The 26,141-nt window shown below is 41.6% G+C and overlaps 1 protein-coding gene across 5 annotated transcripts in view; it reads left to right on the forward strand.

The window, feature by feature from the left end:
* EPB41L4A (erythrocyte membrane protein band 4.1 like 4A) overlaps window positions 1-26,141 on the forward strand; it is a gene marked incomplete at its 3' end in the record, with an annotated part of 99,541 nt that overhangs the window by 65,226 nt on the left and 8,174 nt on the right. For all 5 annotated transcript variants that reach the window (XR_013843538.1, XM_079995515.1, XM_079995516.1 and 2 more), the window contains 8 exons: window positions 916-1,007; window positions 4,733-4,810; window positions 10,101-10,222; window positions 14,465-14,543; window positions 16,577-16,660; window positions 18,640-18,753; window positions 19,139-19,216; window positions 21,686-21,805. Coding sequence is in view for 4 of the 5 variants with exons in the window: in XM_079995515.1 (XP_079851641.1) it covers window positions 916-1,007; window positions 4,733-4,810; window positions 10,101-10,222; window positions 14,465-14,543; window positions 16,577-16,660; window positions 18,640-18,753; window positions 19,139-19,216; window positions 21,686-21,805 (767 nt within the window). The remainder of the gene's footprint in view (window positions 1-915; window positions 1,008-4,732; window positions 4,811-10,100; window positions 10,223-14,464; window positions 14,544-16,576; window positions 16,661-18,639; window positions 18,754-19,138; window positions 19,217-21,685; window positions 21,806-26,141) is intronic.

The following is a 26,141-nucleotide window of genomic DNA, read 5'->3' on the forward strand; positions in this document are numbered from 1 at the left end:
GCACTATTATACCACTTTATTATTATACCACTAAAGGATGCTGGGAAGCTGTAATGTGTAAAGCGTGATGGAAGTTGTTAGGAGATCCCTATTCCACCTAGGTAAAGGGACCCCTGACCATTAGGTCCAGTTGTGACCGACTCTGGGGTTGTGGCGCTCATCTCGCTTTATTGGCTAAGGGAGCAGGCATACAGCTTCCGGGTCATGTGGCCAGCATGACTAAGCTGCTTCTGGCGAACCAGAGCAGCACACGGAAACGCCGTTTACCTTCCCGCCGGAGTGGTACCTATTTATCTGCTTGTACTTTGATGGGCTTTTGAATTGCTAGGTTGGCAGGAGCAGGGACCGAGCAACGGGAGCTCACACCATCGCGGGGATTCAAACTGCCGACCTTCTGTTCGGCAAGTCATAGGCTCTGTGGTTTAACTCACAGCGCCACCCGCGTCCCCCCTATTCCCCCTACAGAGCTGCAATTCCCAAAATGGCTTAGCAGTCAATCCATCTTCCCAGGGGATCTTTGGAATTCTAGCAGAGTGAGGAGAATAGAGCTTCTTAACACTCAGTACCCTTTACAAACCATAGTGTCCAGAATTCTTTGAGGTAAGCCATTAAATTGGTGTGAGTGCTTAAAATGTGCTGTGTGGGTGTGACGTTAGTGTTGGGAAATATAAAACATGAAGTGATCCTTGAAATTTGTGTTGATTTGGTAAGATGGTTTAAATTATTCACATTTTTAAAGATCATGACTAAGAGAACATTTTTTACATCAAGCCGGTAGAATTACATCAGTGTAATTCTCCTGATTCCACATGGTTAAAAATGAAAGAAGAGTCTGCGTTCATGTGCCTAGATTATCAAATATGATTCCTTTATATCAGAAGAATCCTTCACAGCGCTTCCTTTTTATTATTTCAGTGTAATGAAACTTCCTTCTTCTTCGAGGCGCAGAGCAAAACTGCATGCAAGCATTTATGGAAATGCTGCGTAGAGCAGCACACATTCTTCAGGTAGGTAAGCTACAGCTGTAAAGAATCTATTATTAAACGATGACAGAAGACAGACACATCTTGGCAGGGGTGGTGCAAGGGCGGTGCACTTTAGAGCTTCAGGCTAGCTCTTATCTGCAGTTAAAAGGCAAGTATATTCAGATCTCTTTAACTGACCTGGTTGTATTATAAAAGATAAGAGGCCCTAGCTGGTTTCCTCAAACTGGATTTGATCCAAAAAAACAACCAGTGAATGGGAGATAAATAGCCACTGCCTCTGTTCCATAAATGCATTTGCAAGAGTTCACACAATGGTATAGCAATTCTTGCACAGTTCTTACAAGAGGTGGAAGAATATATCTGGGTTCAGTTTCACTTAAATAGCCTTTGAATGAGCAGAATATACCTTCTGCATGCGAAAAAGAGCACATTTTGGATCCAAATCTTTTTTTTTCTGAAGGAACATCAATGTTTTAAATGAGAATAATGAAAGGAGAGCAGTAAATCAGTTTGAGTTATGTTTTTACTAATTTCCTGTCATTTATCCTGTCTAAATAAGTCATCCTCTTCTATCTACAGCAGTGTTTCCCAAACCTGGGTCTCTAGCTGCTGTTGGACTCCAAATCCCATCATCCCTAGCTAGCAGGACCAGTGGTATGGGGTGCTGGGAATTGTAGTCCTAAAAACAGCTGGAGACCCAAGTTTGGTAAACACTGATCTATAGCAAGATTAGTCAGTGTGGTGCCTTTCAGAGATTGGACCACAAGCCCCAGCCTGCATGACTGATGATCTGGGATGATAGAAGTTATAGTCCAACAACACATGGATGGCACAATGATGCCCGCTGTCCCAGTCTATAGGCTTTCACAGAGATTACATAGTGCCTTGACAGTTTTGTTATCTGATCATTTGTTAGCAGAATATTAGGGCAAAATTCTTCTGAATCCTAGAATTGCCAAAACTTGACATAGGTTGATCTATTTTACAGAAGAAGAAAAAAGTTGAATATTTCTGCACACAAAGTATCTTTTTAAATATCTTTGGCTTGGATCCAATTTGTGCAAGAAAGGGAGCAGTTTCCACCAACTCTCCTTTCATCTGCAGCCCACACCATTCCCAGGAGTTCATCAACCCCCCCAGGAACAGATTGTCAGGGTGTGCAGGGGGGGTGCAGAGGTAAAGGAGGTAGGGTTCCATTCATGGAAGAAAAGCTGTCTGTCTAAACAACCAAATGGAAAAGGCTCACTGAAGTTCAACCAGCATACTTATACTGGAAAGAAAAAACTTAAAAGCAATTAAAATGAAATTGTCTCAAACTAGTTTGGGCCTTTTAATTTTTCTCGCATTTCTTTCTAACTTTAGACACACACACTTTAGACACACACACACGTTTTGTGTGTGTGTGTGTGTGTGTCACATGCTCCCTTATCCAGGATGACTAAACTATGCATCTTCAGTACTCGCTGGAAGAGAATTACAGTGCAACTTATTTTGTTGACTTGGTGTGCTCACAGGATGAGTGATAATTTTTTAAAAATTGTACCACTAACTGCCATTCTGGCTCATTTCCTGGTCTTAAGTGGCTACTAGGTTGTTGTGTCCTGCTAACCTCTTTTGGTATTGCTCATAGCATGCAAAGTTGACCCCAAATTTCACTTAGCAGCTTTGTCTGCTTTGACTGAGGTTTGCAAGAACTTTTAATGCAAAAAAGAGAAGCAGTTTTCCTTAAAATATTATTTTTCTTTCCTTTCATTTTTTAATAGCTCTGATAATCATTAGGGCCATTACATCTTCAACCAGATATATATATATAGGTGTCTACACGCAGGTGGCGCTGTGATCTAAACCACAGGGCATAGGACTTGCCGATCAGAAGGTTGGCGGTTTGAATCCCCGCGACGGGGTGAGCTCCCGTTGCTCAGTCCCTGCTCCTGCCAACCTAGCAGTTCGAAAGCACATCAAAGTGCAAGTAAATAAATAGGTACCGCTGCAGCGGGAAGGTAAATGGTGTTTCTGTGCGCTGCTCTGGTTTGCCAGAAGCGGCTTAGTCATGCTGGCCACATGACCACATTCCTTTTTACTCAGGCCTATGGCTATTAAATAATCTATGACCTTTGACTATTTTATTATTAGGCTGTCTGCCAGTATGCTTTTTATTATGTGTTTATCACTGAAGTTCTGTAATGTGTTTTTATTGTTGCACACCACCCTGGGATCTTTGTATAAAGGGCAGTATATAAATTGAAATAATAAGAAATAACACTAATAATAAATGCAGGCTCCCCCGACCTCTCTATCCAGCGATCAGGTGTCTCCCTAGACAATGCCCCCTCCCCAAGCTGCCACCATCAATAGTCCTGTTTCATGTCCCTCCTTGTGATTCCACGTAGCTGGGATATCTCTTTGAACTGTGATGATCCCTCTTGCTTGTCTGGATGGAGAAAGGTGTCTGTGTATACTACTGGTTTTTGTAAGAAACACACCCATTGCTCTGCCCACAATGATGGACAGTGGAACGGTCTCCCTTGGAAGGTTGTGGACTCTCCTTCACTGGAAGTTTATTAAGCAGAGATTGGATGGCCATCTGTCATGGATGCTTTAGTTGCGATTCCTGCGTTGCAAGAGGTTGGACTAGGGAACCTTGGGATCACTCCCAACTCTCCAATTCTGTGATTTGCCTCCAACTCCTCTCACCAGTGATATGCAGCCCCCTAGGGGCAAGGGAATAGGACCTTCAGGCTGAAAAATGTTTCCCACCCTCGCTCACACTCATTAAGTGCCATCTGAAACCAAAGAAGCTCCATTGTGCACCTATACATGTTGTTACTGTGAAGATCATACTTGTTTCACTAAAAGTAGAGAGAGCAGCTCCCAGCTTGCTCCTCTGAACAGCTAGTTTCTAATCTCTGTTATAAAGCCCTACAAGCAAATAGTACCTATAGCATTGAAAAATGGTGTGGCCCCACCTAGTGGGTGAAATATTCTATTATGCATATTACATAATTTCAAGAGATAGAATTTGTGAAACTTCTCAGAACTTTCATGAGACAGATATAGGAAGGGTCTTTCTTAGTTTCATAGAATCAGTAAAGTCTCGGTCTTCGTGCAAATGCTCTTGAGATCAGTGTGGTAGGCAGAATCTGAAGCAATCCAGCACATAAATTACCTGTACTTGAGTCTTGTTGATATCAATGGGACTTACCTAGGGATAACTGTGTGCAGGACTGCAGCACTGTAAAGTTATTAACACTGACGTTTTTAACTTTGACTGAATTGTGCCCCATATTTATAGAAGTCTTAATATACAACTTTTCAGCCGTGGGATCTCAATGCACTGTTTTAGTATTTATGTTCTGTTTAGATACAGCTTACCGTCCAACGGAGCAAAAAGCTTTAAATTCCAGAGGATACACTTTGAAGTAATGTTCATCTTAGAAAGTTACTTGTGCTTATGCTCTCTTGAAATCATTTATGACTTAGGTTGGTACTGATCAACAGAATGTAAGCATAACTACATTTTCCTGGTCATGCTTCTCTAGCTTTAAAAAGGACGACAATAAAAAAATTGGAGTATTTGTTTAAATAGGAAAAGAACAAATATAGTGGGTTTCCCTCTAGCTGCAGATCTTCAGTCTTATAAAATTGCCTGTAATAGGGTTGTCACTTAGAGAAGCCTGCAGACAGTCTATGTTCTCTTGCATAGCTTTGTACCATATTTAATTAACTTATTTTTAAAACTGATACAGAATGCCAGAAAATGAATCCAATTCTCTATCAAGAAAACTTGGCAAACTTGGGCCTCTTGGCTATAAGCACCGGTATAGGTAAGGAAACTTTGTTAGTATGATGCCAAACCTTCATACTAAGCTCTCTTTTTTTACATGTTTATGTTTATGATCTTATTATTATTTTAGGTATCCTTCACTGTGTATTTTTGTTCCTTACTTCTTTCTGGAGTAGCTGTTAAATTATAGGCACAGCTTAAAAATGGGTTCCCTGAGCTCATCTACCTCCACCTCTTATTATAATAGATGAAGTGTGTGGTTCCATGAAAAATAGAATATGCTTCGATCAGTTGTGCAGAATCTGTTGGGGAATCTGTGTACCTGCAGATGTTCTTTGAGTACAGCTCTCATCATCACTGACCATGGTCTGGGGTGGTATGCCCTGTTTGGCGTAGGGACGCGGGTGGAGCTGTGGGTTAAACCACAGAGCCTAGGACTTGCCAACCAGAAGGTCGGCGGTTTGAATCCCCGCAACGGGGTGAGCTCCTGTTGTTCGGTCCCTGCTCCTGCCAACCTAGCAGTTCAAAAGCACGTCAAAGTGCAAGTAGATAAATAGGTACCGCTCTGGCGGAAAGGTAAACGGCGTTTCCGTGCACTGCTCTGGTTCGCCAGAAGCGGCTTAGTCATGCTAGCCACATGACCCGGAAGCTGTACGCCGGCTCCCTCAGCCAGTAAAGTGAGATGAGCGCCGCAACCCCAGAGTCGGTCACAACTGGACCTAATGATCAGGGGTCCCTTTACCCTTTACCTTTACCTGATATTTGTCTTGCAAGGCTGCAGTTTTTTAAATGTAGATTGTTTCATGATTATCTGGTTTATCATTTGCATACCTTTTGTCTTCCCAAGTCCCCCGCATAACTTGTCTATGGCCAATCAAAATCAGCAGGTTCCCCCCCAAAGCATTGGCTCTGCATAAGTGAATGGGTCAAATTGAAACTGCCTAGCAGCTTGCATGTACACTAAACCTTCATAAATAATGAAGTCCACCACTTGTAACCAAGGCTTTAAATGACCTGGGGATTAGCAGTTTATATTTTCTGGCTAACAAGCAAATAGGCATTAAAAAAAATAAGGTATATAAAGCTAAGTTTCTGATAAGCTCCTTGCTTACACAACTAAATGTACACATTGTAAACCCATGAAATGCACACGTGTCAAAGCAAATGTTGGGATGCTTAGGGAGAAATTTTTAAAGTTTTCTTCTTTGGCTGCCTTCTGGCATTTTGTTGGTAAAACAGAACCTGTCCCTGCAGAGCCTATTCATACGAGTCCGTCAGTAATTACTTTTTCTTTGCATACAGTATAATTGCTCTTCACTCATTAAACAAATCCACCTGGATGTTTTTCAATCATTCAACTGCAGATGTTTTGGCAATTGGGAATTATTGCTGGGAAAGTGCTGTATTTTGCACCATTAATGGTTGTTCAAGAAGAAAGCTTGGCAAGTCCATGAATTTTGCTTTTGTTGAAGCGGAAATAATGTTATCAGATCTTATTGTGCGACAGGAAAAACAAGAGCACATTAGCTGCGAAATGGCTCCTTGTTTTAAAACATTTTCTTAATGCCATTTGCAGAACTTTTTGCTTGATATTTAAATCTTGACATTTTAGACTAACCTGTTCCCAATTTTTTTTATACTAACACTGGACTTCTCCGGCATGAAAGTGTTTGGATTTGGTGGATCTTGGGCCTATTTTGTGTCTTGCAACAGTGTCCTGCCATTCCAGTAATATTTTCTGTTTTAATATTATAATTATATTTTAATTGAGGAAGCAGTTGGGAATTTTCCCCACTCCAGTGCTCTATTATACATGATTTTATTGTGTTGAGATTTGTTGTTGTTGTTTTTATTATTTTTTTAAAAAAAGAACAGTGAGCAGGCTCCCTTTTTTCCATTATTTGTGGATTCAGTGCTATTTTTATCGGGGTACTCAAGCGTACGTAGTACCGGCACATATTCCCCCCCAAATGTTGAATGTGGCGTTTGCTGTGCCAACTTCATGGTGAGTAACCAGCACCATTTTTATTTTTTTTTATTTTTTAAAGAGCACTGGATAAGATACCATGCTGATGCTAGATTTGGCCTAGCTTGTGTATAACAATTAAAGGAGACATTTATTGCTTGAGAAAACTGCTAATTATTGCTTGAGAAAACACTCTGTGCCTCTTTGTGTCAGGCTTCATGGAATCAGATCCTCCACCCCACAGTAGGCTGCCAATAATAAATAGACAATTAGCTCTTACCAAGTCTTTTATTCAATATTCACAGAGAGGGGCTTAGAAATGCTGCCTCTAGGAGTATTGATGTTACTCTGAGTAAGCGCCACCTCCTTCTCTTCTCAGTTGTCAACAGCACCAGGCCATTTGCCTCTTCGCTCTCTGCTCTCCTACTTTCACTGCTCACCGGGTTCTGGGAGAAGGGGGTCAGGAATGCTTTCTAGTGATAATGTGCCAGACAGCTGCTCTGGCCCTGCTTCTCCCCCCTCCTCTTCTCCCATTATCTCCCAGCTTTGCCCCTCTTCTGTCTCAGAGCCGTGACCTTCTGCAAACCGCTATTGTTAATCCATACTGTCTTCCTCTTCTCTGGAAGGTCGAGGAGTGGGAGTGGGGGCAGGCGGTCTCCACCATTCCTCCTCAGTCCAGTCCCTGGCACTTTGTTTGTATGTGCATGTGGACAGTACTCAAGGCCAAAATGGTTAGCCATCTCTGGTCTATATGGTGAATAAGCAGTTCTGGAAGCAAATGGAATATAGTGTGTTTTCCTATTTACTGGAATTCTTGTTACATTTGATACTTACACTTTTCTCTCATGTTCTTTCTCCCCCTGAAGCAGCCACTTATCTGATCAGTTTGGGCAAATGCTGAATGCACATTTTGTTGCAGATAAATATTCTATTAAGTTAGTTTTAAGGATTCAATGGCAGTATCCTACATATATTTTTAAAGATGTAGGCTGTGTTATAAAGCAGCATTTCCGTTCCTGATACCCTCTGATACGTTAGAAGATGACAACTAACTGGGGCTGATGGAAATTGTAGTCCAAAACATATAGAGGGCAACGGATTGGGAACAGCTTCTATAGGACCACACTAAATAACACCTTCCTTTGCTATGTTCTTTTCTTCTCAGCAGATGAAGCATTTTGTGGGGGTTCTAATATAATTTCCTTTGGGGAAAATACCAACTAGCTTTGCTTCAAAACAAAACAATACTCAGTAGCACTGTGCAGCCAGCCTTGTAAACATGAGACTTGAATTAAGATCCCTGAGGTTTCTTAAAAGCCATCCATTGGTTTTCTTGGGCCGGCTGTCACTGTAAGTAGATTCATATAAGGTGATGAGCTTACAAAGAAGGAAGGAACACTTTTTAACTTCGGTATATATTTAAGGTAATAGTTAATTTTACAGCTAATTTAGAAGTGGCACTGTTAGTCTCTGCAACTTGTCATTTCTAAAGAGGAAAGCTTAATCTGCTGCTGTTCTCACGTTTGCACATCTATTTACAAGAATAACTGCTTTGACCTATTTTGCTTCTGGTCAAGTTAAGAACATAGTATTCTAGAGACATGGTTGCACAAGAAAGATTTAATGGTGATTTAGTGCTGAGCAAGAGTGGTTCCACTGGTGTGGTGAGAATCTCCGCCAGTTCACAGGAAGCTGGTTCACACAAATGCACCAGATTAAGTAGTGGTTTATCCATGTGATCTTTGAGTTTGGTAGCGGCCATGGTTTTAGAGGATGTATGATTCCACCCTTGTTCACTTCCAGTCAGCAGATTTCAACAGCAGCTTTTGTTCTTGGGAGGGTGTCAGTGTTTTGTCAAGCTTTGGCCAAGCTCCAGTACCAGCCACAGCTGGGAGTTCAGGATTGCCAAGGTTGGTAATCAAGCATTGAGCAAGTGAGACAGGACTTATCAGTCCAATAAACACACAATAGAACATCAAGGGTGTTTTCATTCATAGGTATTACTGAAACCTGGTGAGATAAGACTCAAAAGGAATAGACCAAACAGGAAGGGAGGAGGAATAACATTATATATAAAGGATATGTACACTTGTGTAGAGTTCCATGACTTGGAGCATGGAAGGCAGATTGAGAGTATGTGGATAACAAAATTAGGAAAGGAAAACATCAGTGACCTTACTGTGGGTGTCTGCTATAGACTTCCAAGTCAGATTGAAGGATTGGGTGATGCCTTCCTAGAGCAGATTACCAAACATTCAAAAAAGAGAGATATGATTCTAAGGGAGACTTCAACTACCCTGGTATTTGTGCAGCTGGTTCATCCTTCCTAAGTACAGAACCTTACATTTTTTCCCTATTGAAATTTGTGGGGATGATTAGGGAGGCAGGAGAGGATATATTGCTTAATCACATCCTTCCTAACTTGCGCTAGCAAGTTCCATATTCTAACAGAGTTCCAAACAACCCCATTTTTAAATTACGCAGTGATCAGCTTGTTGCTGACTCACCTGAGTCTTACGAGAAGGCCCTCTACCTGGTTCCCTGTAGTTTCACTTCTCACAGTGAGGGAACCACCAGAAGGCCCTCGGAGCTGGACCCCAGTGGGTGGGCTGAATAATGGGGGGTGGAGACGCTCCTTCAGGTACATTTTTACCCTGCCTTGATACATAAAATATTTTAGTACCCACTCTATTATATTGATCGTAATTCGCTTTTACTGACTTCAATGTATTTTAAAATTGTTTTAACCCCCACTGAGACCTCATGACGAAGTCTAAATTTGACTATTACCGCTCTTGATCCATGAAGCCTAATCTGCCTGGTTTTCCTCTAAGGACTAGAATGCTGTTGGTGCAGGGGTGAAGGCATTGGAGACTGCCTGTGGCAGGTCCTGGTTTGAGTTGCACACCCCAACACCTTACAGGTGAGCAAGGCTCAGTAGCAGAGCACATGCCTTGCAATCTTTGGCATTTCCAGCTACTAGGAGGAGTAGTGAAACTACCTCCTTTAAGCATCTGTTTTATGCACTTTCAAGACTTATTGCTGGGAGATGTTTTGTTACTTATCTTGTAGAGGGAAGCAAGAGCGCTTGCTAGAGATTCACTTAGTGCTTAGCTGGCCCAAACAAAGATGGAAGTTAAGGAAGTACAAAATACAGATTCGCTGTGCCACTTCAACACACACACATACAGGAAAATGGAAGGGAATTCAGTTATACCTCAAGATTAAACTGGAAAACTTGCAGGGCAGCGGAAGGGAGGGGGTGAAGGAAGTTGTTATATTGTGAGGACAATGGGCCACATTTTTCCTTTTAATTGTTTGAAGTACAGAAAACCTACTTGACTCATTTTGTTTCATTTTCTAGTGGGAGAACAGCTTTGCAAATGAACAAAGACATCTCTATCCAGCTTCCTCGACCTGACCAAACAGTTGAAAGAAGTCGTAGTAAAACTTATCCAAAAAGAGCATCAAAAACACAACAGATTGGTAAGCGTTGCTGAACACAGTTCCTATTACACTGAGATTTAAACAGAAGGGAATACTTTAGAGTCAGTTACAAAACTACAATTGATTGACTAGTTTCAGACTCCTTCCAAATTTTCCTCTTATTTTTGGTTCTGTTTGCGGTAAACAGCACCTTCAGGGGCAAATAACAGACAGACTGGGGACAATTTTCAGCAGAAAGCTTTTGATTAGATTAGATTTGCTGTATTTCTATACCGCTTTTTATTCAATTCTCTCTCAAAGCGGCTTACAAACGAAAAAAGCAACAACATAATAGAACAAATCATATAAAATAATTTGTTAAAATAATTAACAAACCATCAGTAGAACAATTGCAATCTATAAAGCACTATTAATGAAACAGCAGCTGAAAATAAGCTAACATAAAAACTACAGCAACAATCATATTATATATTATTATATATTATACGATTAACAAAACAATATTTTTTCACATCATTTTTATTTAATCTCCAAAAATATTCAAAAAAATTTATCACCATATACAAAGTCCCCCCCCCCCAATAGGCCCCTGCAGCTGCTTTTTCTCTAAATCAGAAGCAGCTAGGTTAAGCACATTCTTTAAACATGTGACCAACATTCATATGGAGTTTGGCTCTTAAGTTAACTGAAGCAAGAGATTCCAGCTTCGCAGTTGATGGGAGGAGAATTCAGCTGGTACTGAGTGCTTTTGAAAACCCCATTGAAAATAAAGCATCTAGTTTAAATGCTAATAACTTCCACACATGTTTATTTAAATAGTTATATAAAGAGTAGAGAAATACCACAGTGAATTTTAAAAATAATGGGCGGGGAAACCTGGATATGAAATCTTGACAAGTTCTGCTCATGGGATTTCTCAAAAAACACCTTATTAAAGCAAGGAGTTCAGAAGAGCTGGGCAGCTGCATGGTCCAGGAATATTCCACATTATTTATGGTCTCTTTGATGTCTAGCAGAAGTTAGTGCTTCCAGCAGTAACATTATTCCACCCTCTAGGTTTGGATGTAACCTAGGGAGAGACTGTAGTTCTGCTTCTCTGAAATTAGAAGCGATTTGCGGTGCGTATTTGTATCAGGAAGACACTCCTTTCCTTACAGATTATCACACATTTTTCTGGTTTAAACAAGAGATCAGCTTCCTCTGGAAACAGCTTGTTATTTTGGGATAATATAGGGCAGCGTAACATTGACGTTGTTGAGCTATCAGCTATGCTGTTTCTTGCTTCGCTTCTGCTTACAGTTCAAGCAGCGTTACACTTCCTGTCTTCTTCCGAGGGTATTTCCGCAAGCACAACTTTAACTAAGTGAATAATGAATAGAATAAATATAATATTTCACTGATAATTTGAATTATTAAACAAAAGCTACCTGCTTTTGATCCACTCTGCAGATCATGTGTGTCAGGGACAAGGTAAAGTTTCAATATATTCAATGAGAAATACTACAAGTCATATTATTAAAGAAGCAATGTAACTGCTTTCTAATGGACTATACACACATTTGTAATGTTTTCCTTTAGCGGTGGTAGACTGACCAGGTATAAAAGAAGTCAAGGCTTCTGCACCTTTAATACCTGTATAAAAGAGACCTTTTCAAAAGGTGTAGTTTGTCCTCTAAGGGATTCCTTATTTTTTAATTGTTGAAAGTAAATAGTGCCCTCTTAAATCTTTTCCTGCTGCTTATTACTGATAGTACACAAATGATTAAAGTCCAACAATTAAAGAATGTACATGGGATTATATAACAATGGCTAAACTAACCTGTTACATTAGATTTAGAGAATATAATCACAGTTCTAGAGAAATTCAAATTTTCTTTTTGTTTAAATGGACCAAATTTATCAATTATTCTAGTTTTATGGATTACCTCCAAGTGCTAAATATGGATTTTCAATGTTCTGATGAGAAAATTACTGGAATATTGTGTTTGTAAAGGCGTACCATTGCAGCACTCATGAAAAAGCCTGATATGGTTGACTGACCTGACGGCCGCATGCCAAAATAATGGTGCGAAAAAGCAACCAGATAAAATCCACATGTGTGAACATACCCCTCACAAATGGAGGTGGATGTGTTACACTCCAGTCAAGGAAGATGTGAACAAATTAATTTCCCAACAGAACTTTTCCTTCCGTTTAACAGAGGCGTAAAAGAGGACTCAACTCTCCCATAAGTCCAAGCTTCCCTCTCTTCCCCCAGAATTCTGCTTGGTTTTTTACATAAAGGAACAGTAGCATGTTGACTAACAAGCACAAGAACCCAATATATTAAAGTCCACAACTGTTTGGTTGCCTGTGAATCAAGCCTCTTATTTCTAAGGCTCCTGGTTGAGTTGTATGCCCCCTTCTCTAGATGGGGGTCATGCTCCCTAAGAGCAGGTTCATAGTTTGAGAGCCCTCCTGGAGCCACTGCTGTCACATGAGGCATGGTGGCCTTGCTGTCCAACACTGCCTTCTGCCAGCTTCAGCAGGTAAACCAACTGTGGCCCTGTTTGGACAGGGATAACTTGGCTGCAGAACTCCATGCTCTGGTAGCCTCAGGACTGGATTATTGCAATCTTCTTTACTGCTGCTATTGCCACGGTTAGATTGCCACGGTTAGATTGCTGCGGGTTGTTTTTCATTGTACTGCTATAATGATAATTGGCATAGAAATTTCAATATATACATCTGGATAGGGAATCATGTATTCAGATACACACTGCATGTGCAGTCTACCTCTCCTGTTCAACAGCTGGGGCTCTGTGCATGAAACACTTTCAAAAATGTTACTAATCTGTTGCTACGCCATTTGGGGGAGAAGCAGGGGTCTGGCTTCAAGCTATGCCGCAACCAGCCCCCTGCCAGCTAGCTGATTGGTGGGGCTTTAATTATTTTTAAGGGCTTCACGTGCACAGTGTTGGATTATGTGATTTGCATAAAAAATTGTATGATCATATGTTAAACTAGTTATAAGATTACATCTTTTAGATTTTCAGATATTGTCGTGTAATGCCCCTGATATCTTTTATATTTGCGTGTTTAGTATATACTTATTTTATTAGGCCATATGACAGTAGGCTTTTATAACAGAGTGTTTTATCTGGTGTATAATGAAATGCTCAAACATGCATCTAACAACTCGATCCAGTAAGCTTATTTGAAGATTTGGACATCCTAAATATAGGTTACATGTTTTATAGTGGGGTATTATCCCTTCTTAACATCCCACTAACAAAACTGGCATGATTTCCAATATGCTTTGCATTAATGTTGGGAAGGTCTATGTTAGTGTCAATAAATTGTCGTTCTTTGACCACAGTGGTTAATGTTTACAGGCAACCAAAGCTTACTCATTGCTCAGTAATGTTTCTACTATGATCAAGAATTGGAACTTCAGCACTACTTCAGAATTCCACCAAGATGGAACAGTCTAGCACTATAAAAATAAAATGAAGAAGGAATTAAAAACTAGAGTATAAAAACTCTGATCCATGCATTCGTTAGTTTGTGTTTAGCATTATGCCTAACAAAATAATCACCATTTGGCACTTCTGTTTTCTGGCACCAGGCTTTTTAATTATAAAAATAATGCACGGTGTGTCTGACTGGAAAAGCTTTGCTTTTGTATAAAACAGACATTCAGTTTATTATGATTGCTGCTTAGATTGAGTGGACCTCTTTTTGATCCAATATACGACAGATTCTGAAAATTGTGTTTTTACAGAGCTATTTGCAAACTGATAATGCATTCATTTTGTTAAAAACTCCCATGAGAACATTGTCATTGGTATTTTCAATATAGTATTGGCAAATTGTCAAACTCTGGTAAAGGCACAATATGCCTCCAGCACATTTTCTTCAGCCACAGTCCAAGTGTGGTCAAATGTGCCTTATGGATGGAATCTAATTGGTGTTTCTTACACTGCTGCTTCAACAAAGGTAAAACAAAATTTAAAGAATTCTTCCAGTAGCACCTTAGAGACCAACTAAGTTTGTTATTGGTATGAGCTTTCGTGTGCATGCGCACTTCTTCAGATAGTCACTAAAAGTAAAGTTAGAAATTTTCATAATATCTACTTTCTCTTCATAGTTCTCAGTCCGCTTTCCCACCCTCCCAGCAGACACAATCATCTCAAAAACTAAAGATGTACTCCAACAAAAGTCTAGGTGCATAGTGTGCTGCAAAGTCCAAGAGAACCACTAAAATCATTTAGTAAAAATACATTTGTTTCTATCTTTCAGGATCGCATTGTACAAATCACACTTTAACTGGAGAAAATGAAGGAACTACAAAAATTATTGCACCCTCACCAATAAAAAGGTAGTGATATTATAATTATTATTACTTTATTTTGCCATAAAGTGAATCAGCAAGTCTGAAGCAAGGTATTTGAAATGCCGATAAGTTTGTAAAGGCAGAAAGAACCAGAGGTTGGTTCCAGGCTATTAGCCTTCTTGGATTTGGAAAATCTATGTCCCAGACCCGCATTAGCGAAGGACTTATTCAATGCTCATAAGCAAATAATTAGTCTAGAGTCTACTTCTGTAAACTGCATGTTTGCATTTTGATGCAAGAATGAATGAGAGTTTATTTTTAAAAGCTTGCATTTTAATGGTGCGTTATAATTAAGTAGCCATGCCTCACTTTATAAACATAACCGCAGAATTTCACATAAAACAACAAAGAGTCTTGTGACACTTTAAAGACTAACACATTTTATCATGGTATAAGCTTTTGTGGCATATATAGACATGGATCGAAAGCAAGGGGTTAAATAGCAGCTGAACACCAAAATGCATTAGAAATTGTGCATGCAAATGACTCTTTACAGCAGTAGTATTTGGTGATATCACCAATTGCTGCTGTTGCGAAGGGTCATTTTCCTTATATGGAAGCTCTAATTCAGGCACAGGAAACCTGCAGACATGATTAGGTCCAAGAGAGGCCCTAATTTGTCCTGTGAGGCCAAGCCACACCCTGACGTTATCCGTCTGTCAGGTTACAAAACAGCAGCTGCTGTGAGGAATGATGGGAAGCCAGAGGTCATTCTGTCTGGGCCTTCTTACTTCTGGACGGGAAGCTTAGACTCTGCTCCCCACCTCTGTGCATACAATAGTAATTGTAGTAAATTGAAATAACCAACAATTTATTGGTACTGAATGATACCTAAAAAATCTGCTACCTGAGACAGCTTTCTCCATCTGCCTAATGGTAGGGCCAGATGATTCCCTAGGTCACCAGACCAAGTACTGAATCAACTAATGGGGCTTGTAAGGCTGCCTAGGTGGTGCCTCAGGGATTCAGACTGCAGCTCCTTCAGTAGTCCTGCCTTGGTGGGTGAAAAAAGCAAAAAATGTATTGGAGCTTTGGACTCTGACTTCAGGAGCCCTTGTCTATCATTTTCAGCTAATTTGGTTAAGAGGGTCTAACCTGGTTCCAGGTCTGATAATCGCTCTCACAGAACACATTAGAAATGCTTTCCATGCCCAATGATCAAAGCTTAACCTCTTGTTCATTGCCGAAAAGAGAACCAATTATCTATCTGTATACACTATAAATTAAGGAACAGAGATCACACATGAAATTCACATCCCAAGTCTTCTCTGAAAAATCTGAACCAGTTCATCCCCTTCTTAAGTGTTCGGCAGGAGATAATCCTCGCATCTAGAGGGCTGTTGCGATTTAGCATTACTGCTGTGAAATGTGTGTCTGCTACAAATGACAAATAGCTTAGAAATCTAATGCAAACAATTTAACATCCTGGATTAGTTCACTCTGCTTTAAAGCCATATTGGGCATGTGCACATACACACACGCAGACACACAGCATTATGCATATCAATGTTCAGGAAAAGAATCTTCATAAAAACAGACATCAGGACACGATGGGAATTATAATTTGCCTTTCTTTTATTTTAAACTGTATGAACAAGGTGGACAACGTGTAGCAAACAACATAGCTCGCAGCAGCCCAAATATCTAGGCAGGCTCAAAATCCTGATTAAAAATGAAGGTGTTTACCGGCCCCCATACGGGTCTCTCAGGGAAGGAAGTCCCTGAGCAAGGGAGACCGCCACACAAAAGACTCTGTGAAACTTCTCAGTTTGGGGGCAGGATTATACAGAGGAAGTTGGTCCTTTAGGTAATCAAATTTGAAACCTATATATAAAGAAATTTTCCAGTAGCACCTTAGAGACCAACTAAGTTTGTTCTGGGTATAAACTTTCGTGTGCATGCCCACTTTTTAGCAAAACCTATAGAAAGAAATATTAGAAAGTTTTAACACACCTTTGTATTCCTTCATTTCTGTGATTTGATCCTCTTAAGGGATTTATTTTTCTATACTTTATTAGTTTCAAAAAATTAAGAAATGAAAGCAGCCCAGAAACCCAAAGAAGCAAAACCAGTGCACCATGGGAAGAAAACTGCCCACAGAGGTAAGCAGTACAGTGGTATGATGCCTTGGAAAAAGGATATGACCAATCTATCTTTGCTAAGCAAAGTATATACATTTTAAAAACCTGTTAGTGTACTGCTTTTGACATCCGAACACATTCAGGCTGTGCTGACAATAGGACAAAAACAAGAGCGTTGGGTAGGCAGGAGAAGCTTCTGCCAATGGTAGAGGTGCCCTGTCCTTCCATCCAAAATGTGTGTGGGTGTGAAACCAATTCCTAGTCCTAGGCATTGCCTGCTAAGTACTGATAAATGAGAGGTTGGAGTGTGCTTGCCCACATTCAACTTAATCTCCACCTTAAGGGCAGCTGCCAGCAGCTCTTCTTCCTTTTCCTTTGACACTGCTATCCCTGTAGATGGAGAGTTGAGACCAAAAAGCACCAGGGATTGTCACGAGAAGGGGGGGGGGGAGGAGAAAGAAGGGGGCGGGGTTGGCATAGGAAAATGGATTCCCATGTGTCTATGTGGAGTTCCCGGGGATAGGTGTATGTTTGTTGGTGGGGAAGGATAAAGAAGAGTTTGGATTTGATATCCCGCTTTATCACTACCCTAAGGAGTCTCAAAGTGGCTAACAATTTCCTTTCCCTTCCTCCCCCACAACAAACACTTTGTGAGGTGAGTGAGGCTGAGAGACTTCAGATAAATGTGACTAGCCCAAGATCACCCAGCAGCTGCATGTGGAGGAGCAGAGACGCAAACCCGGTTCACCAGATTACGAGTCTACCGCTCTTGACCACTACACCACACTGGTGTATTGTTTCCTTATCTCTGTTCCATTCCCTCCACCACCTCTGGGTAGCTGTATGGAGAGGGCAGAGAAGGAGGCTTCTTTGCTAATGCTTTGTGGGTACAGGTGTGGGTGCAAAAATGCTTTAGGTGTACCCATGTGCGCTTCCATATAACATAAGGGTTGAACACAAATATGTGTAGGAACATGCTGTTCACAGTGGGTGATGGTGACGGTGCAGACCCATCCCTTTGCTCCTTCCCATCATGTTTAGCTCTTTTTAAAATAGGAGCGCCTCAGATATTTTCCTGGCGAAAACATGTGACACGATTCATTTCATATATGGGGTACATATTGGTGTAAACAAGTATTTATGTCTGTAGAAAGATCTACAGATTGCATTACGCAAACACATTTCAGTTGCTCAAAATATAAAGCCCAGTAAATGTATGTTTTTGCATTATTGACTGAGAGAGGCAAAACTTCAGCACACATACTTGAAGCCATTAAGCTGACGCCAGAAAAAAATAACTCTGGGTGATCCAAGTGTTATGTCATGTCCCCACTTGCATATTTTTCATGTAAATGAACTGTGAATACTTGGTGATTCATTAATATCATTAGGAATTATGGGGCATTAGGAATGTCTTAATGAATATTAATGAACGATATTTGTGGAGAAGATGATATATGCAGATAATAAGGTTGTAATTCTGTTCCTAACTGGGTTCTTTACATCTTTTGACTTGGCTATTGAGCATGCTCAGTAGCCATTGAGCTTTTGACAGTGGACAGTGCAGGTCTTATTTTCACTAATATTATAAGGAAATGGTGTAGTTGAAGACTTTTTGTGTGTGTGCAAAAATCCTCCTATGAATGAATAATATCCCCCCCGCCCCCCGGTTCTGCTTTATGACTGATTCAATCAATTGCATCAGCGGAAATACGTTTAGTGTCTCGTAAACATTCATTTCTATACCATTGTTCTTTACTTGCAGAGTTCAGAATAATATATTTAATTTGTTTCAAAAAGGCCATAATATATTTCATCTTAGCTTAGCCAAATCTTACCTATGTACCTGTTAAAATGACATATGCATCAATGTAGAAAATGCCAATATTTGCCTTCACTAACAAAGTAATAATATAAATAAATGAGAATCTGTCCTTGCAATACTTGCTGTGAAAATCAAGGGGGTTCATCTGTTGACTTTCACTCTTCTTTGACCCTAGTGGGCTTTATAATTCTCCCAGTGACCGCAACAGATCTCCAAAATTCCCTAATTCACGAAGAAGACATCCTTCAGGAGGGAGTGAAAATGAGCCTGGAGTGCCACTTAGACGAAGGTGAGAGTTTGGGTCTTCAATAAAATGTTCCAGTGCACCCTCTCTTCCTAGCAGGAGGTGCTGATGTCCAATGAACAGTGAACATTCCACTGCTACTGAGCATACTCAATAGCCATTGAGCTATTTTTGGTTTCCCCATCCCAGTATTTTGTTGTTGTACTTCTGTAAAGCTCGGGCTTCTCCCAAGCCTGTTGATACAGCTCCTTGTGCATCAGCAAAGGGATAGTGGAACTGGGACAACGTAACATTTATCATAGCAGGACTGATGCAACAGTGAGAATTTGTCTATTATTCCGTAGCAAAATGTTCCCATTGTTTTCTGTTGTAATTTAATAAGACAAGTTTAATTGTTTTCTGAACATTGTTTTGTCTGCCTCCTTTCTAGATCACGGTCCCGTTGCAATACCAGCAGTGGTAGTGAATCAGAAAATTCAAATAGAGAACATCGGAAGAAGAGACATAGGTGAATAAGAAATTGTGCCAGCACTCGAAATAAATTGTATAACTTAGTGGTTTTCAACCATTTTGTTTTCACAGCTCTCTTGACCAACTACATTCTTTCTGCAACACCCCTGTGGGGCTCAGGAGCCCATTTATGTCACCCCTTGCCTACAGAGGCAGCAGCTCCTCACACCCTTTCAAACACCCTCCCTTGGGGAGTGTTCCCTCAATCTCCTCTCCCCTCTCCTTGGGAGCCCTCTAGCCAACCGCTGCTGCCCCTGGTCTCTGGGCTGCCCCCCCCTGCCCCAAAGAGAGATGCCTCCTCCCACTGCCCCACAGGGGCCTGGGAAGCACCCTCCCCGGCCAGCCCCAGAGGCACCATTCACCTGTGGAGCTGGTAGCCAGGGCTGCTGCAACAAACCTTTGGGAGGCAGAGATGTGAGAGGGCATCAGAGGAGGGAGGGAAGGAAAGAGGGACAGAGGCCAGTGTTGCCCAAGGCACCCCTGACTACCATTTAAGGCACTCCATGGTGCCATGGCACACTGGTTGAAAACCACTGGTCTAACTTAGGGTACACTTTGTTTAAATATAAATCTGTATGGATCGTTTTTGCCTTGCTAATCAATTTGTAGAAGCAGGTTTTTCCCCCTTGTCAGTGTTAGTAAAAACTGGATTTCTTACTCCTGCCCTTTCAATACTTTAATATTTCACAAATAAACATGGAATATTGGGGTGTCACAGTTTCTAGGTCCTAAACCCCTTAGAGCATTGGACAGCACCGGCTTCACATCCTTTCCTGTCTTCCTGGTAGACCAGAGGCGGCTTGCTCAGTATAGGGGAAGAGTGGCTAACCCAGCCTACCATTCTCCTTTGTCCTCTCTCAAGAGACAGTCTTGGCCTTTATTCCCTTTCCATGGTGGCTTCCTTTAGGTTCATAAGCCATCAGGAGGAGATTGAAAGCTTTCAGCCTCTCATCAGCACCACCCAGGCCTGTGCAGAGCTTGTCTGACACCCGAGTCAGGAGTCTTGTTAGAATACAGTTCTTGGCATGTGTCATGAACTGGCTGGATACAGAGGACTGGTGGGAGGCACTGGCTGGGGAACCCCCAAGGGGATTGGTGGTGGAATGACGGTAAGTGATCAGAAGGATAAGAGAGGGCAGACTGGGAGGATAAGGTGTCAGAAGCTGGAGAGGCAACAGGGTTTAATGAGCAGGAAGAGGCTGGGGCAGAGAGCAGTTCAGACTCCGAGGCTGAAGCAGAGTCCTGAGAGGAGGGTAGCCAAGAGTGGAGGAAGGCTGCTGAAGAAACCAGGGAGTTTTCCCCCTCCTGCTGCGACCACATCTCCTCCCCCGTGGACTCCCAGAACACAAAGAGGAATGAAGAGGGAGGAGCAATGAGAGACAAGACGAAGGAGCCTAAGACTGCTGGAGAAGGAACCAGGGGAGGAGCCTTAGAGAGCAGTGGGAAGGTGGAACCTTCAGTCCTTGCAACTGCTTCACTGGGGCAAGATCTACTGGGAAGAGTTGCTGTGACCATTAGACCTGCCCAGTTTTAGTTCCTTTGAATAAATAGTTAACTTCCTGGACATTGGGTGCTTTATTGTTTTATTGCTGACCTATGCCTGACTCCAGCTCCTGACAGCATGACAGCGTAAGCCCGGCAGGCCCCTGATGAGGCCCTCCAGCCAGCTGAGCCCTCTGAGGCCTAGGGCAAGTGTACCCAGCTGCACCCCACCCCGTGCACGGGCGTGACACTACCTGTACCCAGATTCAGTCCATCCATTACGGGCTGAGCTGCTTATGAGCAAGGAGCCAGTCTAGCAACCTTGTCATCCCACGAGGCAAGAGCATAGGGCTTTTCACAAAAGCTGCTTTATGAAAAATATGCTTTTAGTTGTACAGAATTGCGACAGGCAATATTTAACGAGCCCCACTAGTAGAAGTCCATGCAACGACTTCCATTAGCACGAGGCTTCCCCAGTCTCATTTGTGCCTCCCTTGCCCCCCCCCCCAAATTTCATCTGGGGGTCAGCAGAACCCTCAGAACAGGAAGAGAGAAGGGATTGTTAGTCTGGCAAGCTGAAATGCTTGCATTAACTTTAACTTCGGTGATAATGGCAAGTTAAACAGCATGAATATGATTGTGTGTACACATGTATGCATATATGACAGAGGAATCAAATCAATGTCTTGTCTGTTACCTTATTTCTGGGGCACTGGGAACTACCAGTCAGAGTAGAGAATAGCATACTAGATAAATAGTCTGACCAACTCTAAGGCAGATTTTTTTTTATGTTGTTATGCATATAATATCTCCCACTGAAATCAATGGACTGGATTATGTCTCATAATGTTCTTTCTCTCACCTGCATGCATGAAAAAGCTTTTCACAAAGCTGAAGCTGAATGTACTTTCTCAGAAAGTGGTGAAAAAATCACTAAAACGCTGATCCATCAGATATTCACTCTCAACATTCACTCTTTCCTCAGGGTACGGCAGGAGAATGACATGGTTGATTCAGGTCCCCAGTGGGAAGCAGTGCAGAGGCGACAAAAAGAGAAAAACCAATCTGATCCCAACCACCGGCGATCCAGACACAGATCTCGATCGTATGTTAATCCCGCTTGTTATTGTATTGTTATAATACATCTAAAATAATGACTTTTAACAAGGTTTTTACAGCTCTCTACTTTTGCATACGTGAAAGCTACATATTTTATTATCTATCCTCCCAAACAAGAGAAATGTATACATGCAGATATGTACGTGTTTACGTTCATTCATGCAGTTCCTCCTAACTACAAATGGCAGTTTCAAAATCTAGCATAGAGTCTGCAGAGCGGAGGAAGAGAGATCTATAGTGGAAATGAATGTAAATACTGTCAGCTGCATAATACAATCAGTTCAGACTAAATGTGTTAGACCTATTAACTCTTATTGCAGGTACAATTCCGGCCAAAATGAAATGAGTCACAATGAAAAGCAACTTGCTTAAAGGTTACTGTTGGGGTAACCAAACAACAAGTCTTATTTTCAGCTTTTTCCAGTTACTGTTTATTATGTGAGGTGCTTAACTTGGATTGATCATACTTGACAAATCTAAGACAGTAACCTTAGATGAGATTAAAGGGGGCTCATAAAGACACCCCCCATTGCCCCGCCTACTTTAGATACATTTCCAAAAATAGATTGCATGACTTATAGTTTATCTCCATGACTATAGTAGTTGTTTAAGAACATGACTTTATGTAAAGTTCCTACAAGACAGCCCTTTCTCCTAATGAAATACTTCTGTGGGGAAAATGTGAGAATCAGATCAATAACTGTGTTAAAAGTATGTATTTGCATCTTGAAGATGGCACAGAAATGCTGCCTTAACTCAATGCACATGCAGGCATAATTTAAACGGCATTTGCAAATCATCTCATTTGTATTGAGAGAGAGCATAAGCCAAAGTGAGAGACATCCCTTCATATTGCAAGACTAGAGTGCTTCAGATTTTCAGAATAATTAAGTATACCAAGTCTTGTACATTTTGAGAAAAACCTGCTCTGCCTCAGAACTGCTGTTCCGCAGGAAGGTTTTCTGTTTTTGTTTCAAATTTCCACTTAATTTTGTTGGATGAACTTGTTACTTAAACGAGACGGCACAGGCTCCCTCTTGTGGTCAATTTGAATATTATAAATGAGTTTATAATTTGACAGCCTGATAACTAACTAGTTTTCCTGGCTTTTTCTTTGACTGAAAAAATTAATGTAATGCAATAGGAAAAAAGCATTACAAAGTGGTACAATGAATGAAAAGACTATATAGGGCAGAGGTCAGCAAACTTTTTCAGCAGGGGGCTAGTCCACTGTCCCTCAGGCCTTGTAGGGGGCCGGACTATATTTTTGTGGGGGAAAGAACGAATTCCTATGCCCCACAAATAATCCAGAGATGTGTTTTAAATAAAAGGACACAATCTACTCATGCAAAAACACGCTGATTCCCAGACTGTCCGCGGGCTGGATTTAGAAGGCAATTGGGCCAGATCCGGCCCCCGGGCCTTAGTTTGCCTACCCATGATATAGGGAGTAAGAAAGCTGCTGTCCACGGCTTATTGCAGGGGTATTTTCTGTCCTGAATCCTTTTTAATTGGAGATGCCAGGGACTGAATCTGGGACTTTAGACATGGAGAGCATTTGCTCTGCTAATGAACAGCTTCACCAATGTAAGTCAGAAGCCTCTGGTCTTCCACATGTTGATGAACTATAGGTCTCATCATCCCTGCTACTTGGAGACTAAGTCTCAACGTCAGCTGGAAGGCCGATGATTCCCCCACCCATGCTCTAAACCAGGGTTTCCCAAACTTGGGTTTCCAAGCTGTTTGTGGACTACAGTTCCCATCATCCCTGACTGCTGGCCCTGCTAGCTAGGGATGATGGGAGTTGTAGTCCCCTCAAAAAAAACAGCTAGATACCCAAGTTTGGGAAACCCCGCCTAAACTAACCCCATCCAGGTTTGTGGAGCTATGCCATAGAAAGTGATTGTGTGACACTGACTTAGATTAATGCTCATTGGCCTTAATCTGGAAAGCCACACACTTAGCAGTAAAAGTGCACCCTCTGTGCTACACTTGCAGACTCTTAAGGGCTGGAGACCAGCAGCCTCTCGTTAGTGATGGATGTGGGGGGTGAGTGTACCAAAGCCCCCCTCAAGCCCCACCCGCAGCAGCCAACCAGCATTGCTTCGTGCCTGTTTTGGTACAGCAGAGTGACCAAAATGAAAATCTTGCCTGTAGTTTCTCTTGCCCTGCTACACAAAATACATTTGAAAGAGACACCTGCTATCACTCTGACAATGAAAGCTGTCTTTAGCGTCATTTAAACACTTAAGTTTTAGATGCATTTTAAGAGAGTCAGGGTTAAGTTTATAAATGCTTGAATATACCTGGTCTTCTGATTTTAAATTGCTTAATTAGGGATATTACTGATCTGGTGTGGGTGTGTGGGTTTGTGTTTGGGATGCGTGTGTTGTGTTTTATCTGGGAATGGGGTGAGAAAGGTGAAAAGAAGTTTCTTTTTTACGACAACAGCGAACATAAAAAGCTCAGTGTTCTAGTGCTGTGGGGATCATTTCTAAGAGTTCAAGCAAAACATCTGTGTTGCCAAAGGGCTTTTTAGAATTAAGAATAGCTGTAAAAAAAAATCCATAGTTAAAAGCACAAAATGTTGCCTGGTTGCAAATCATAAATTCTTGCTGAATTATTAATAAAGGTGAAAATGCAAGCAAAAAAAAAAGGTAATACAGACACAACCAGCATATAGGAGCTGGTTAAAGTTTCTTTTAAAAAATAAATAAAATGAGAATAAAAAAAAGCCACACACATACCTCTCTCCTGATTAAATTCCAGTGCACCACAGATTTCTTTTAGAACCGCAGGCCTGCACAACTTGCAGCTCCCCATGCTGAATACAGACCACCAGCCATGTAGCTGAGTATTTAGCTCATGTCTTTATAGTCCTGGGCAGGCAGAAAACTGTGAAGTTCACTGAACTACTGATGGTCTGCTGTACAAGCATTGTGCACTTCGGAATTGTGGCTCACAAGTTGTGCAGGGCTGCTTTGGGGTTTGAGGGAAGCTCCCTCATATCAGCTCTGATCCTAGTGGGATTCTTCAGCTGTTACTGTAGCTAAAAGAGCATTGCAAGTGGAGCAAAGTCAACCAGCCCGAAAATCACAATTATGAGTATAGCGTACAAGTTTTGTGCCAGTTGAGGCCATCTAGGGTTTTAAGTTTATGCACAAGTGTCTTTGAGTGCCCGAATACTCCCTAAGCAAGCCTACTGTTCATTTGAGCTACTCCCTGTACACATTAAAGGAGAAAGGAGTGATGTATGCAAGCATGCTGATTGGTGCTGCTGTACTAGCGATGTGGCTGGAATTAGATCCTGGTCCCAGTCATCTGTTGCTTGCTCCCTTTGCAACAGCTGTCTTGGTGGGGATGGAGAACCTGCTACCTTCCAGAAGTTGTTGGACTTGACTCAGCTCCCATCAACCCTAGCGAGCATGGCCACTAATCAAGAATGATGGGAGTTGCAGTCCAGCAACAGGTCCTCATCCCTTGCTAAGAACAGGCCATTAGGAACTGGAGAGCAGCTACATTCTGTTTTTCAGTGGAGGCTTAATGGCAATATTTTATACTATGCAGGACATGTCGAGTAGAACCTTGCCTCTGTTCTCCTACATCCTTACTGTGTCTATGCTAATTATTGTTGCTGGCAGCATGCTAACATGCAGCAAAGCCCAGTTTTCCTAAAACATAAGCACAAACTTAACCATTTGTTCTTTTCACTCACATAAGGTTGGTTTGAAAGGGAAGGTGGGGCTTATAGCATGCATGCATGCAGTATCATCACTGTGTCCAAATACAGATTTCTCAATATGGTTTCACTGTAAAAGTAGCAGAACTAAACAGCCCATTTATCATGAAAGACGCATGGGCTACATTGCAGAGCCACATGTAGGCTTATTTAGTGGAGTGAACAATGACTTATTCTATAATGATGATCATCATCATCATTGCATTTAAGCCACTGAGTGCAGATGAATGTGATGAACCTTCTTAGAATAATCAAAAGCTGAAGTTCATCTCCCCCCCCCCCCCGGTGTCTTTCTTACAACCTATAATGCCCTCCAGATTTTGGATTACAGCCCCTATCATCCCTGTCCCTTGGCCACGCTGGCTGTGGTTGGGGGAATTTGAAATGGCCAACAACTAAAGGTAAAGGTAAAGGTACCCCTGCCCGTACGGGCCAGTCTTGACAGACTCTGGGGTTGTGCGCCCATCTCACTTAAGAGGCCAGGGGCCAGCGCTGTCCGGAGACACTTCCGGGTCACGTGGCCAGCGTGACATCGCTGCTCTGACGAGCCAGAGCCGCACACAGAAACGCCGTTTACCTTCCC

This window comes from Podarcis cretensis (genome assembly GCF_951804945.1).
Source record: "Podarcis cretensis genome assembly, chromosome: 11".
Taxonomy (NCBI): Eukaryota; Metazoa; Chordata; class Lepidosauria; order Squamata; family Lacertidae; genus Podarcis; species Podarcis cretensis.